Source organism: Pseudochaenichthys georgianus, unplaced genomic scaffold (genome assembly GCF_902827115.2).
Source record: "Pseudochaenichthys georgianus unplaced genomic scaffold, fPseGeo1.2 scaffold_982_arrow_ctg1, whole genome shotgun sequence".
Classification (NCBI taxonomy): domain Eukaryota; kingdom Metazoa; phylum Chordata; class Actinopteri; order Perciformes; family Channichthyidae; genus Pseudochaenichthys; species Pseudochaenichthys georgianus.
In genome coordinates, this window is record NW_027263503.1 from 3,523 (window position 1) to 16,524 (window position 13,002).

General features: G+C 46.4%; 1 protein-coding gene across 3 annotated transcripts; it reads right to left on the reverse strand.

The window, feature by feature from the left end:
* Nucleotides 1-507: 507 nt before the first annotated feature.
* On the reverse strand, nucleotides 508-7,949 carry LOC117444888 (delta-like protein B). 3 transcript variants are annotated; one of them, XM_034080270.2, is made up of 5 exons: nucleotides 7,690-7,949; nucleotides 7,069-7,311; nucleotides 6,760-6,820; nucleotides 6,268-6,525; nucleotides 508-666 (listed from the first exon to the last, which is right to left on the reverse strand). In XM_034080270.2, the coding sequence occupies exons 1-5, from the start codon at nucleotides 7,738-7,740 to the stop codon at nucleotides 524-526; spliced, it is 756 nt and encodes a 251-aa protein (XP_033936161.2). In that variant the 5' UTR covers nucleotides 7,741-7,949; the 3' UTR covers nucleotides 508-523. The 3 variants fall into 3 exon arrangements, with proteins under 3 accessions (XP_033936161.2, XP_071058907.1, XP_071058906.1); XM_071202806.1 differs by lacking the exon at nucleotides 508-666 and adding an exon at nucleotides 1,528-1,698; XM_071202805.1 differs by lacking the exon at nucleotides 508-666 and adding an exon at nucleotides 3,223-3,329.
* Between the last annotated feature and the right edge of the window lie 5,053 nt (nucleotides 7,950-13,002).

The following is a 13,002-nucleotide window of genomic DNA, read 5'->3' on the forward strand; positions in this document are numbered from 1 at the left end:
GTGTGTGTGTGTGTGTGTGTGTGTGTGTGTGTGTATGTGTGTATGTATGTATGTATATGTATGCATCTATGTATGTGTGTGTGTATGTATGTATGTATGTATGTATGTATGTATGTCTGTATGTATGTATTAGGGGTGTTGAAAATAATCGTTTCTACGATGCATTGCGATGCGGACGTGGACGATTCGGTCTCGATGCAGTGACGGAAGATAATCGGTTATAGAGTAGTAACGTTGCTTCCTGATTTTCCGGCCGAGGTTTTACTATAACGTTTTTTCTGTCACTTTAATATCAAATCGGTCGGTGACGCAGAGATCAGGGAACAGACGTGACAGCGGCACAGCAACACCGAACACGGAGCAGTCTGCTTTATCCACCAACACAACACCACCAGTCCAGAACCCACAGCAGAAGGAGGACCCACTCTGAATCACTCCGTGTCGCTGCGGCTCAGAGACACAGACAGAGATTTATGCTTTTCAAAGATAATCGCGTTACAATCATGTCAGGTTTTTGGTGGATTTAATGAAGTCTTGGATGCAGAGTATGAATGTCCTCTAGCAATTTGCAGACGATATATACGTGTGTAAAGTTTGTGAAGGCAGGAGGAAAAAAGCTTCCGCGATCACTGTCTCCTGTCCGTTCCTCCAAGCCCCGCCCCCTCCCTGAAAATAATGAGTGACAGGCTGACAGTGACCCGATAGAAACTTTATTATTCACTTCATCACGGATTGAGATATAATGCAGCTAATTTAGTCTCATACATTCATGGGATTCATGTAACAGTAAGACAGAGAATGTGAGTGTGCACCCACATGCACTATTTTAGTTTGTATATGCTGTTGTAAATACTCCTGTTGTCTGCTGTGTTCAGACTCAAGTCCTGTGTGTGATGCCTCATTCAGGACATTCAGTGTCCTTTCTTAACAGAAGGCCGCGGCTAGAAGCTGCAGCTAGACTGCAGAAGCATTAGCTTTTTGTTTTTGAGGATGGAACAACTTCACACACGGAGGCTAGACCTATACAATTCATTTATTTTGGTTTATAAATTAATGTCAAGACATTTATGTTATTGATTTCTGAAGCACTTTATAAATAATAAAAAGAGAGTTCATATGTATTTACTGCATGTATGCATTGATGAAAATAAGCCATGTGCAGTAATATAGAAAATTGAGGATGCAACGCATTAGCCGCGTTCACACTGCGGTACTTTTCCCACAAAGGTTCATGCGAACTTAGTTCATGATCGCGTTCACACCAAAAAGAGCCGGTACTAAAAGTAGTTCATGCGAACCTTTTGACCCGCTCGAAAGTCCCTGCTAGAGAGCAGGGACTTTCGAGCGGGTCTTTTTGAGAAAAGAGCTATATGTCTGATTGGCTGGCGGATTGCAAACCACGCCCCGTAAAACTCCCAACAAGTTTTGTGAAGCCGCCATTTTATTATCCTCGCATTAGCATGATTAGCATTAGCATTAGCCCAGCGCAGAAAAGCAGAGAGACTAACTTATGGCAACACAAAATAAAACATGGGAGCGGTGGAGATGAGGAGGTGTCGGCGTTCTGGCGATTTACTCGGAAGGCTTCAGTAGAAGCTGCTGGGACTCCCAGCAGCTTCTACTGAAGCCTTCCCCAACTCCGGGGACTTCCGGCCGGGGACTCCGGGCGGCAGTATACGCCGTGAAGTGGTTTGCGGCCTGCCAGTAAACCCAAAGCAGAAGAAGAAGAAGTGACGTCAGCGGCTTCATTTGCCTAATCCTCCCTCAGGGACTTTTTCTGGTGTGAACGCGATCTGTACTTAGTTCATGAGCACTAAAGAGTTCGCATGAACGAATGAGAGGGGCGGGGCTGACACACAGCCAGCTCAGGACACTCCGCGGGCACGTGCAGCCAAATTAATAATATAGCGACAAGCGGGAGACAACGTGTGACTTACTCGCGGGGAACTTAAAGTGAAATGGAATTGGTTACAAAAACCTACACATCTCGATTCTCCGGTGTGGCAGTGTTTTGGATTCAAGCCAAATCAACGAGGCCAACCAACGGACTTGAATGAGCCGGTGTGTCGCATTTGTTTAAAAAAGGTAGCGACAAAAGCAGGCAATACAGCGCACTTTAAACTACACCTAAAACACAACCACCCCTTTCCGTTTCCCCAGCTGGGAGCGAACGCGCCAGCTGGAGATGGAGAGCCCCCACCTTCCAGACAGTTTACAATCCAAGATGCATTTGCCCGACAGTGCAAACATGTTGGTGTTCCTCGCTCGAAAACTTTGAAAAACAGATTTGGAAAAGGCCTGTTGAGGCATCTGGGTCTTTGTATGGACTGTACACTTGACACTTGATATTATATTATCGTTTATCGCAATAATTTCCAGAAAAATGTATCGTCCAACAAAATTAATTATCGTGACAGGCCTATGTGTGTATGTAAGTATGTATGTATGTATGTATGTATGTATGTATGTATGTATGTATGTATGTATGTATGTAAGTATGTAAGTATGTATGTATGTAAGTATGTATGTATATGTGTATGTGTGTATGTGTGTGTGTGTGTGTGTATGTATGTATGTATGTATGTAAGTATGTAAGTATGTATGTATATGTGTGTATGTGTGTATGTGTGTGTGTATGTGTGTATGTATGTATGTATGTATGTATGTATGTATGTATGTATGTAAGTATGTATGTATATGTATATGTGTATGTGTGTATGTGTGTAAGTATGTACAGTGGGGCAAACAAGTATTTAGTCAGCCACCAAGTTCTCCCACTTAAAAAGATGAGAGGCCTGTAATGTTCATCCTCGGTACACTTCAACTCTGAGAGACAGATGGGGGGGGGGGGGGGGAAGAATCCAGGAAATCACATTGTAGGACTCTTAATGAATGAATTGGTAAAATAAGTATTTGGTCTCCTCCAAACAAACAAGATGTCTGGCTCTCACAGACCTGTACCTTCTCCTCTCAGAGCCTCCTCTGTCCTCCACTCGTTAACTGTATCAATGGAACCTGTTTGAACTCGTTATCAGTATAAAAGACACCTGTCCACGACCTCAAACAGTCACACTCCAAACTCCACTATGGCCAAGACCAGAGAGCTGTCAAAGAACTCCAGAAACACAATGTAGACCTGCACCAGGCTGGGAAGACTGCATCTGCAACAGGTAAGCAGCTTGGTGTGAAGAAACATACAAGACCACTGATCATCTCCCTCGATCTGGGGCTCCACGCAAGACCTCACCCCGTGGGGTCAAAGTGATCACAAGACCGGTGAGCAAAGATCCAGAACCACACGGGGGACCGAGTCCATGACCTGCAGAGAGCTGGGACCAGAGTAACAAAGGCTACCGTCAGTAACACACGACGCCGCCAGGGACTCAAACCCTGCAGTGCCAGACGTGTCCCCCTGCTTAAGCCAGGACACGTCCAGGCCCGTCTGAAGTGTGCTAGAGAGCCTTTAGAGGATCCAGAAGAGGATTGGGAGAATGTCATCTGGTCAGATGAAACCAAAATAGAACTGTTTGGTAAAAACTCAACGTGTTTGGAGGAGAAAGAATGCTCCAAAGAACACCTGCTGTGAAACATGGGGCTGGAAACATCGTGCTTTGGGGCTTTCTGCAAAGGGACCAGGACGACTGATCCGTGTAAAGGAAAGAATGAATGGGGCCATGTATCGTGAGATTTTGAGCGACAACCTCCTTCCATCAGCAAGGGCATTGAAGATGAAACGTGGCTGGGTCTTTCAGCATGACAATGATCCCAAACACACCGCCCGTGCAACGAAGGAGTGGCTTCGTAAGAAGCATTTCAAGGTCCTGGAGTGGCCTAGCCAGTCTCCAGATCTCAACCCCATAGGAAATCTTTGGAGGGAGTTGAAAGTCCGTGTTGCCCAGCGACAGCCCCAAAGCATCACTGCTCTAGAGGAGGTCTGCATGGAGGAACGGGCCAAAGCACCAGCAACAGTGAACACCTCGTGGAGACTTACAGAACACGTTTGACCTCTGTCATTGCCAACAAAGGGTAAATAACAAAGTATTGAGATGAACTTTTGTTATTGACCAAATACTTATTTTCCATCATTTGCAAATAAATTCTTTGAAAATCAGACAATGTGATTTTCTGGATTTTCTTTTCTTCTCATTCTGTCTCTCAGAGTTGAAGTGTACCAGGATGATCATTACAGGCCTCTCATCTTTTTAAGTGGGAGAATTTGCACAATTGGTGGCTGACTAAATACTTTTTTGCCCCACTGTATGTATGTATGTATGTGTGTATGTATGTATGTATGTATGTCTGATAGCCATTGAATCTTTGAAGTGTGATGCTAAGAAGCTAACCTCCTGGCTTAAGCTACGAAAACAAAAGTACATTGTGAAGAGGGTTTCATCCTCCAGTTATAGTCGAACAACCCTGGCTGCTATATCTTCACGACTGGTGCGGGATGTGTATTTTGTAAATTGTGTGATTTTTTTTTATGCACGCTTCTTAGTTTCATTTCATTTGGACTTGTTTCGTTCACGGTACGCACAACTTAATGTAAAACAATTATTTCCAACACATGTCTCTAGAAAAGAATCGTGTTATTTGGCTTTACTGCCTCTCTCAAACAATGCTGATAAATACATAGAAAGAGACGACAGTTCAGTGAACATGAAGCTGTCTCTGGCTTTTCTGCTGTAACAAATGTAAATGTCCCCTACTCTGAAAACAACCACCCCCTACCCCTCTGAGGGCCTCTCTCTCTGCCACACACACACACACACACACACACACACACACACACACACACACACACACACACACACACACACACACACACACACACACACACACACACACCACACACACACACACACACACACACACACACACACACACACACACACACACACACACACACACACACACACACACACACACACACACACACACACACACACACACACACTTGGAGTGCTTGTTAAGTAGTGAGTGAAGCAGCTGGCCCTCACAACAAAAGCAACACATGCCGTCTCTTTTCACGCAAGGCAGCGCACATTAAGCTGCAGCGTGTGCCTGTTAAAACGGCGGGCGACTGTTGAGCTAAAAACAAAAGGAGCACACACACACACACACACACACACACACACACACACACACACACACACACACACACACACACACACACACACACACACACACACACACACACACACACACACACCACACACACACACACACACACACACACACACACACACACACACACACACACACACACACACACACACACACACACACAACAACAGAAGCTTCTCAAAGATCTTTTTTTTGGTCCTCCAGGGTCAGCGATGGCGTTGACAACTGCTTGACTTAACAATTTCAAGGTCGCTTGACAAAAAAAATTGAAGCGCCAAGGGTCCTATTCTCCCCCCCCCAAATCTGAAGTAACGTTACAATTAAAAAAATGGAGGGAGCGTAAGAAGAGTAGGGGTTCAACTACTGTTACACGTTTTACAGCGCTGTAAACAGACTCCATTTATATGGCTGTTAAACTTTAGTATTGAAATGTAAAATAGGCTGGAACGACCAAAGCAATGAAACGCTGTACATTACAACTTCCTCCTAACGGGCATTATGGGCCAGAAGCGAAACACACCATCAAGCTGTTAAAGCTGACGATGGACGCTTTGGGAAACTTCAAACCGAAACTATAGCAAATAAAACTTTGCTTTAGGGCCAGGACGCACATCAACCGCCTCGTGTAAGATTAGCTTCTCGATGACTCAAACTCCCACTGCACATTTTACACTTCTATTCAACTTCATTTGTAATCATCCCATCCCGGGCACAATTAATGTGAATATAATATCCTGCTTGTATTTTGTCATCTGTATTTCTATTTCAGAAAGATTTTGGATTGTTTATTTCTAGTCTTTTGTGCACAAGTCTTTTTAAGCTACAACGCAAACATTTCCCCAATCAACTTGGGATCAATAAAGTACTTATCTTATTCTTATATCTTATTACAACACAGATAGAAATGCCTGAGTGTCAAGCTCAGCATTAAGGTTGCACTCAAAGGGCCGGTTGTAACTTTAAGATATATAAAAACACATGTATAAATATTTAATATATATAAAATAATGTATTATTACATTACACGTCACTTGTTAGACACTTTTAGTTTCTTGACTTGAGTTTGACACCCCTGCCTCAAAGCATCATGTTGGTGTGTTCTGGCAGGGTGTATGTGGTGCATTCAAGTGTGTCAACACTCACGATGGGCGCAGTACTCTCCGGTCCATCCCTCCAGACAGACCCGGCTCCCCGTCTCGTCGCAGGTGTAGTGGCCGAAGGTGTCGTTGCGCGGGCGGCAGTAGGCAGAGCACTCCTCCCCGTGGTAGTGTTCGTTACAGAGCACGTGGTAGGAGTACCGGAGCTCGCTCTTGTTACTGAAGTCCACGTCCTGCGACCACTCCTCTCCAACGGTGAGTCTGCGGCGCGTCGCGAGGCGGCTGATCAGATTGTTCTGGTTATCTTGAGGGGAAAGCATTATTAACATGTGTGCCAAATGAGATGCTGGAAGTGTGAATAATGTGTGTGTGTGTGTGTGTGTGTGTGTGTGTGTGTGTGTGTGTGTGTGTGTGTGTGTGTGTGTGTGTGTGTGTGTGTGTGTGTGTGTGTGTGTGTGTGTGTGTGTGTGTGTGTGTGTGTGTGTGTGTGTGTGTGTGTGTGTGTGTGTCGCCCCCTTGCGGTGCAGAAGCCACGTACCTGTGGACTCAATCCCTGAAGACTCCGCGTTCCAGGCTTCGATGATCAGAGAGAAAGTCCCCTGGAATCACATTGAAACAAAAGATCCATTAATGACCAGAAACATGACTTTGTCTTTCTGTCTTTTCCTCGTGCACATTTAGCTCCTGCTGGTTTGTGAGCTTTACTTTCATCATTCATGCTAGAAGTGGATCAATGAGAAGCGGCATCACTTATGCAGCCTTTAAGTGCACACTGTGGAGTGTGTGAAGCACGCACTCTCAAGGCGTTAGACTTCTGAGGCCAAAGCGCGTGATTTCTGTCACCTACCGGCCATTTGAAGTGAAACAGCACCCTGATGGGCGCGCTACTGGAGATGGATTTGGGGTCCGCGCCGAAGATGTCCGTGAGCGCGGTCCCGTACGTGCACGGGGGCTCCGGGTTGATAACGTCCTGCGAGTGTTTGAGGCACACCCGGAAAAAGATCTGGCAATCCCGGGTCTGGAAGCCGCACACACCCCGCGAGCTGGAGAAGGAGTTGATCTTCAGCTCGAAGACTCCGGAGGAGAGAGTCTGGAAGGAGAGACACTGAGCGTTATATCATTTCCTCACGCGGATTAATAAAGTATGTCACGTGTCAAAGTGTGCGAGAACATAATGTGTATACATGAGAGGATATGAACACATGCACACACACGCACAAAGTGGCCGTTTTGCAACATGCTTTAAAATGAAACCACTGGTTGTATCTGTGAATCGGGACTGCATCATCTAAGACATGCACGTGTGGTATTAAAATGCAATTGAAGTAAAAACATGGAGCTCGGAGTGTCTGTGCGTAAAAGCGCAGCTCTCCAAACCCCCCCTGCTCTTCAGAAAACATCGCTAGAATAACGTGGAAGCCGTTGGAGTGCAGGACACCAAGTGACGTCCTGCTGTCAGAGGACTCACCGTCTGCACACACAGCAGCGCCAGGACGCACGGCAGGAAGAAGCGCGCCATGTCGGGTCTCCAGGGCACGGAGCTCCGGAGGTCCTGATACACGTGAAGAATTTAAAATGCGTAAAATCCAAACGGGTCCGAAAGGAAAGCGGACAGCGCGTCAGGGAGGAAAGTCAACACTCAAGAAGACGCTCGTGGATGAGAAGGAGAGACAGAGCGGGCAGGTGAAGTGTGCGCGAGGAATGAGAGTAGAGCATATTCCGCTTGGCTGATGGACTCTGGACTGAAGCTGCTGCGGTTTCACCTCCCTTTTATACCCGCGAGAGCAGGGTGGCACGAGGGGGGGTGAGAGAGAGGGAGGGAGGAGGAGGAGGAGGGGGGGGGGCGCTGCAAAAAATATCCACCTTAAGGAGAAGCTAAGACTTCAGGCTGTATGGTCATTTAGAGGTGGGAAGTACAAATACTTTGTTACTGTACTTACATGTTCCTGGTATCAGTACTTTACTCCACTCCTTTTTACTGTTACTTCTTACATTGTGAACACAGGTTTGTTACTTTAGTTTCATTAGGGTGAAGTGTGTTGCCCAAGGACACACACGTATGGGTACTTTTTACTGAAGTACATTTCAAAGCCCATACTTCTTTACTCTTAAGAAGTTGAGTCAGTACTTCTACCAGAGTATTTTTAAACACGAGGATCTGTACTTCTGCTTGAGTAAAGGATGTGTGCTTCTGCCCTCTCTGCCTCAGAGTCAATCGGGCTCCTCCAGCAGCGCGGCGGGGAGGGAGGGAGGACATGAAACCACAACAGAGACAATGGCGCGAGGAGACCCGCTCGGATTCAGAGGCGTGTTGACATCAGTCAGGCAGACCCGCGAGAGGAGTCTGACTTGGTGTCGTGTGCAGACATACTAGTAAAACAAATCTATCTGCACACGGTGCAGCTTTGGGAATCCAGCAATGCACATGAATACAGATAACATGAACGGTGACAGCTCACTTCCTGTCTAACAGGAGGAGCGAGGAGTCCAGCCGACACGGAGCCCAGGCTGTTATCAGACATGTTTTTATTTCTCCAGGCAGAGAAGCAAACATGCAGCAACATGTACGCTCACTGCGGCGCGCACTTTCATTTGTTCCCGGAGGAATGTGTTTCCGGCGGCGGCCATGAAGCTCTGGGCGCTCGGCAACAAGCTGCGAGAATCACGGCTGTGTCCAAACACGCGCGCGCGTGGAGACACGTCTCCTGGTGCGTCTCTTTCGGTTGGCCATTTGTGTCGAGATGGACTTTATTTATCTCAATTAGGAAAACAAGGTTGTTGCAGATGCACACAACAAAACAAGGCATTGCGCAATAAACAAGACGAGAGTAGAGAGACATCAGCATCAGAGATAAGACACGTGCACAGATGGACATGAAGACGCCATTGACCACCGACCTCTTCTCTTTATAAGATCACTCTTACGGCCTGTTTGACCCGGAAGCAATTCTAAAGTCACGAAGATGTTTGTTTTTTTTGCAGTGTGGAGAGCCAAGGAGCAACATGCATGCTGGGAGGAGGTAGCGTGTGTGTGTGTGTGTGTGTGTGTGTGTGTGTGTGTGTGTGTGTGTGTGTGTGGGGGGGGGGGGGGGGGGGGGGTGTAACAGGGGGCCCCGCTTTGATTCGCTTTCACCACCGAGGGGACAATTACTGCGGGGCAATTGAACAAACTGTCAGGAGACAGCAGCCAAACGCTGCTTTACTGCACACACACACACACACACACACACACACACACACACACACACACACACACACACACACACACACACACACACACACACACACACACACACACACACACACACACACACACACACACACACACACACACACACACACACACACACACACACACACACACACACACACACACACACACACACACACACACACACACACACACACACACAGTACTGTAGCCATGGACGTGTAAACTGTATATTCCTTAAACTCTTTCCGGTGTACTTCCCTGTCAGAGTGTAGATACAATATTATAGCAGATATAATATTAACCACACATAAGTATATGTTGAGCACTTGAAGGTATAAACACACGCGGAACTAAATACCTGTATCCACAACAGACGCGATGTTGTGAGTCACTGAGAGGATAATAAAGGAACACCACGAAGGAGTTAAAGGATGGTTTCATCCAAATAGAAACGCAGTCTGTTTATCAAACACACTTTCTATTCTTCTGCTGCTGTCGCGTGCCGTCCCTCGAGGGGGTTTGGGGGGGGGGGGGGGCACGTCTAGGTTTTTGTTAACATGCGCACAATTAACACGAGAGAGAGGCTGCAGAGAGGAGTGTGTGTGTGTGTGTGTGTGTGTGTGTGTGTGTGTGTGTGTGTGCGCGCGTGTGTGTGCGTGCGTGTGTCGCAGCTGTATGATAATGCCCCCCTCAGGGTGTGTAGCTGATGTTATTAAGATGAAGCTCCTTTTATTTGAGTTTCACATTAATAACGTTTTCGATATTTATTTTTTTATGAATTAAAAAACTATTAAAATGTTCAATTAAAGTCAAATTACCATTTTGCTGAATTGTTCTGACACGCTACATGTCAGACTTCAAGCACTAATGTCCTGAGAGCAATTTGCCAAAACGTTACCTTATTGTGTGTGTGCTACAAACTGTTGCTTTGTGTTTGGCGCTCGCGGACCAGCCTCGCCCTCTATTGTTATTCTAATGAGGGCAGCGCGTGCCTCCGTTGTCCCTGACTTTAAACCCCCCCCCCCCCCCATCAGAGGCACGCTTCTCTCTCTCTCTCTCTCTCTCTCTCTCTCTCTCTCTCTCTCTCTCTCTCTCTCTCTCTCTCTCTCTATCTCTCTCTCTCTCTCTCTCTCTCTCTCTCTCTCTCTCTCTCTCCCAGACGTCTCAGCGGCTCGAGACAAAGCAGCATAGACGGATAATATGAAATAAGCCTGCACGCGGACGTAAACAATGAATGAAAGTTGTCCTCGAGCCCATGCATCCGCGTGCCAACAACAACAATAACAACAACAACAGTGTTTCTGCCGTATGGCCCCACACTGACAGCAGGACGGGAGACACGTCACACACAGCATCATATTTTAGCTGAAAACTAAAGAACTACATATTAAAATATATATAAACTACATGCCACCAACATGAGGGGATAACCTCATTACATGTCACTGTTAATTTAGGGAAATTAGAAAGTAGTACATGTGATAACACAATACTTTATTCTATGACATTTTCTTAATAAATACATCCCAACAGTACCTGGCCGCTGCAGCACGTGCAGCGTCCTCTCCCTGGGGAGCGCGAGGGGACGCGTGCACACAGCACGAGGAAGCTTCAGCATCAGCAACAATATGCACATATTTGATCGCGAGCCATCTGCTGATCGACTCCCCCCCCCCCTCCTCAGACTGCAGATTCCTCAAAAGGAGGCGAGCTCACCTTTTGTCCCCCCGCACGTGTCCAAATGGTCCGAGGAGAGGTGGCACGAGCTTTTGTCGAGGTGAGAGAACACATGGCGCGTGCCCAGGTGAAAGGGGGGAGGGGCTGAGGTGAGAAGTCGGCTCGTGGGAAAGAGTCTTCAAGAGGTGTGACTCAGACATGCTGCGAGACAAACGGTTGGTCAACAGTGTGTGTGTGTGTGTGTGTGTGTGTGTGTGTGTGTGTGTGTGTGTGTGTGTGTGTGTGTGTGTGTGTGTGTGTGTGTGTGTGTGGTGTGTGTGTGTGTGTGTGTGTGTGTGTGTGTGTGTGTGTGTGTGTGTGTGTCTCGTAGCACTTGGGGATTACTTTTAGCAATGAAAGGTGCTTTACAAATACAATGTATTATTATTAATACAGTGTTCAATAGCATTGTTCAACATGTGAGCAGAAGTTAAGCACCCTATTGGTGGTAAGTCTGAAGGAGCTTTGAACATAAATGATATTTTAATATTTAGTTTGTCTCAAGAAAGTATCCAACATGTTGGCAGGTTTGAATGCTGTGAATCCCTGAGGTTTGTTGTTGTTTTCCTCCTGAAGGGTTGTTGTTGTTTGCTCGTGAAGGTGCCAGCTTTCAGCCCCTGCAGTCTGTTCTTCTGAAGCTCCAACAGATGGCAGAAACTCATAAAGCTCAGAGCTCCATGTTCACACCTCCTCGCTGACCTGGGAACAGCGGCACGAGTGATGAACATACTGCGCCAGAGGGCTCGAACATGCATATAGAAATAAATACACATTTAAATAGGATAACGACTTATTAAGGAGCATTTGTTGTTATGTGCAATGCCTTGTTTGTGTCATGCGGCTGCAACAGGACACGGGCCAAAGCACATCGGATCGTCTCTTTATCACCACTTCGCTGAGGCTTTTAACCAAAGTGCAAAACACCACGAGGTTCAAACTCAGAGCAACAAGAAAAGTGCAGTTTTTCCAATTGCTACGATTTCAACCGTCTTCTCCCGCTTATCCGTGGCCGGGCGCGGAGGTAGCACTTCCAATCATATTCAATTTAAATACTGCTATATTTTAAATGTTTTTAACGTTATCATAATTTTCTTAAAATAGTTCTCTATCAGTGTTTTTAATTCTTGTTTCACTTTCATGGATGCATGACAACACCGAGTCATATACATGTACATATGTAGTAAATGTGTGTGTGTGTGTGTGTGTGTGTGTGTGTGTGTGTGTGTGTGTGTGTGTGTGTGTGTGAATACGCAGTGGGGTATTATTTGTAAATCATGTTATCTAATCATGTTTTATATTAAGTAATTCTGTGTTCTTCAATTATTGAATGTTCGATACCTGACAAGGTCGGAGATCAGTGGGCGGAGCCTCTGAAGTGTGGTCGCTGTGCTCAGGAGATTATTGTTGTGAGGACTTCCCCCACTTCATATTGTGTCCCTCGCGTTTCCTCTTCCCTTTCTGTGGATGTTCCTCGAGAGAGGAGTCTCTGTGGATGTTCCTCGAGAGAGGAGTCTCTGTGAATGTTCCTCGAGAGAGGAGTCTCTGTGGATGTTCCTCGAGAGAGGAGTCTCTGTGAATGTTCCTCGAGAGAGGAGTCTCTGTGGATGTTCCTCGAGAGAGGAGTCTCTGTGAATGTTCCTCGAGAGAGGAGTCTCTGTGAGGGAAAGCTAATGTGAGACTGATTGTTATATCTGTTGTCAGATTAAACGGTACGGAGACCGCTTAACGACACAGAGACCGCTTAACGGCACAGAGACCGCTTAACGACACAGAGACCGCCTAACGGCACGGAGACCGCTTAACGACACAGAGACCGCTTATCGACACGGAGACCGCCTAACGGCACGGAGA

Excerpts from the sequence above, each read along its gene's own strand:
- LOC117444888 (XM_034080270.2), bottom strand. The coding sequence starts at position 7,740 with ATGGCGCGCTTCTTCCTGCCGTGCGTCCTGGCGCTGCTGTGTGTGCAG. Across the intron at positions 7,312-7,689 it reads CGCTGCTGTGTGTGCAGACG|ACTCTCTCCTCCGGAGTCTT; the intron begins GTGAGTCCTCTG and ends CTCTCCTTCCAG. Across the intron at positions 6,821-7,068 it reads TGTTTCACTTCAAATGGCCG|GGGACTTTCTCTCTGATCAT; the intron begins GTAGGTGACAGA and ends ATGTGATTCCAG.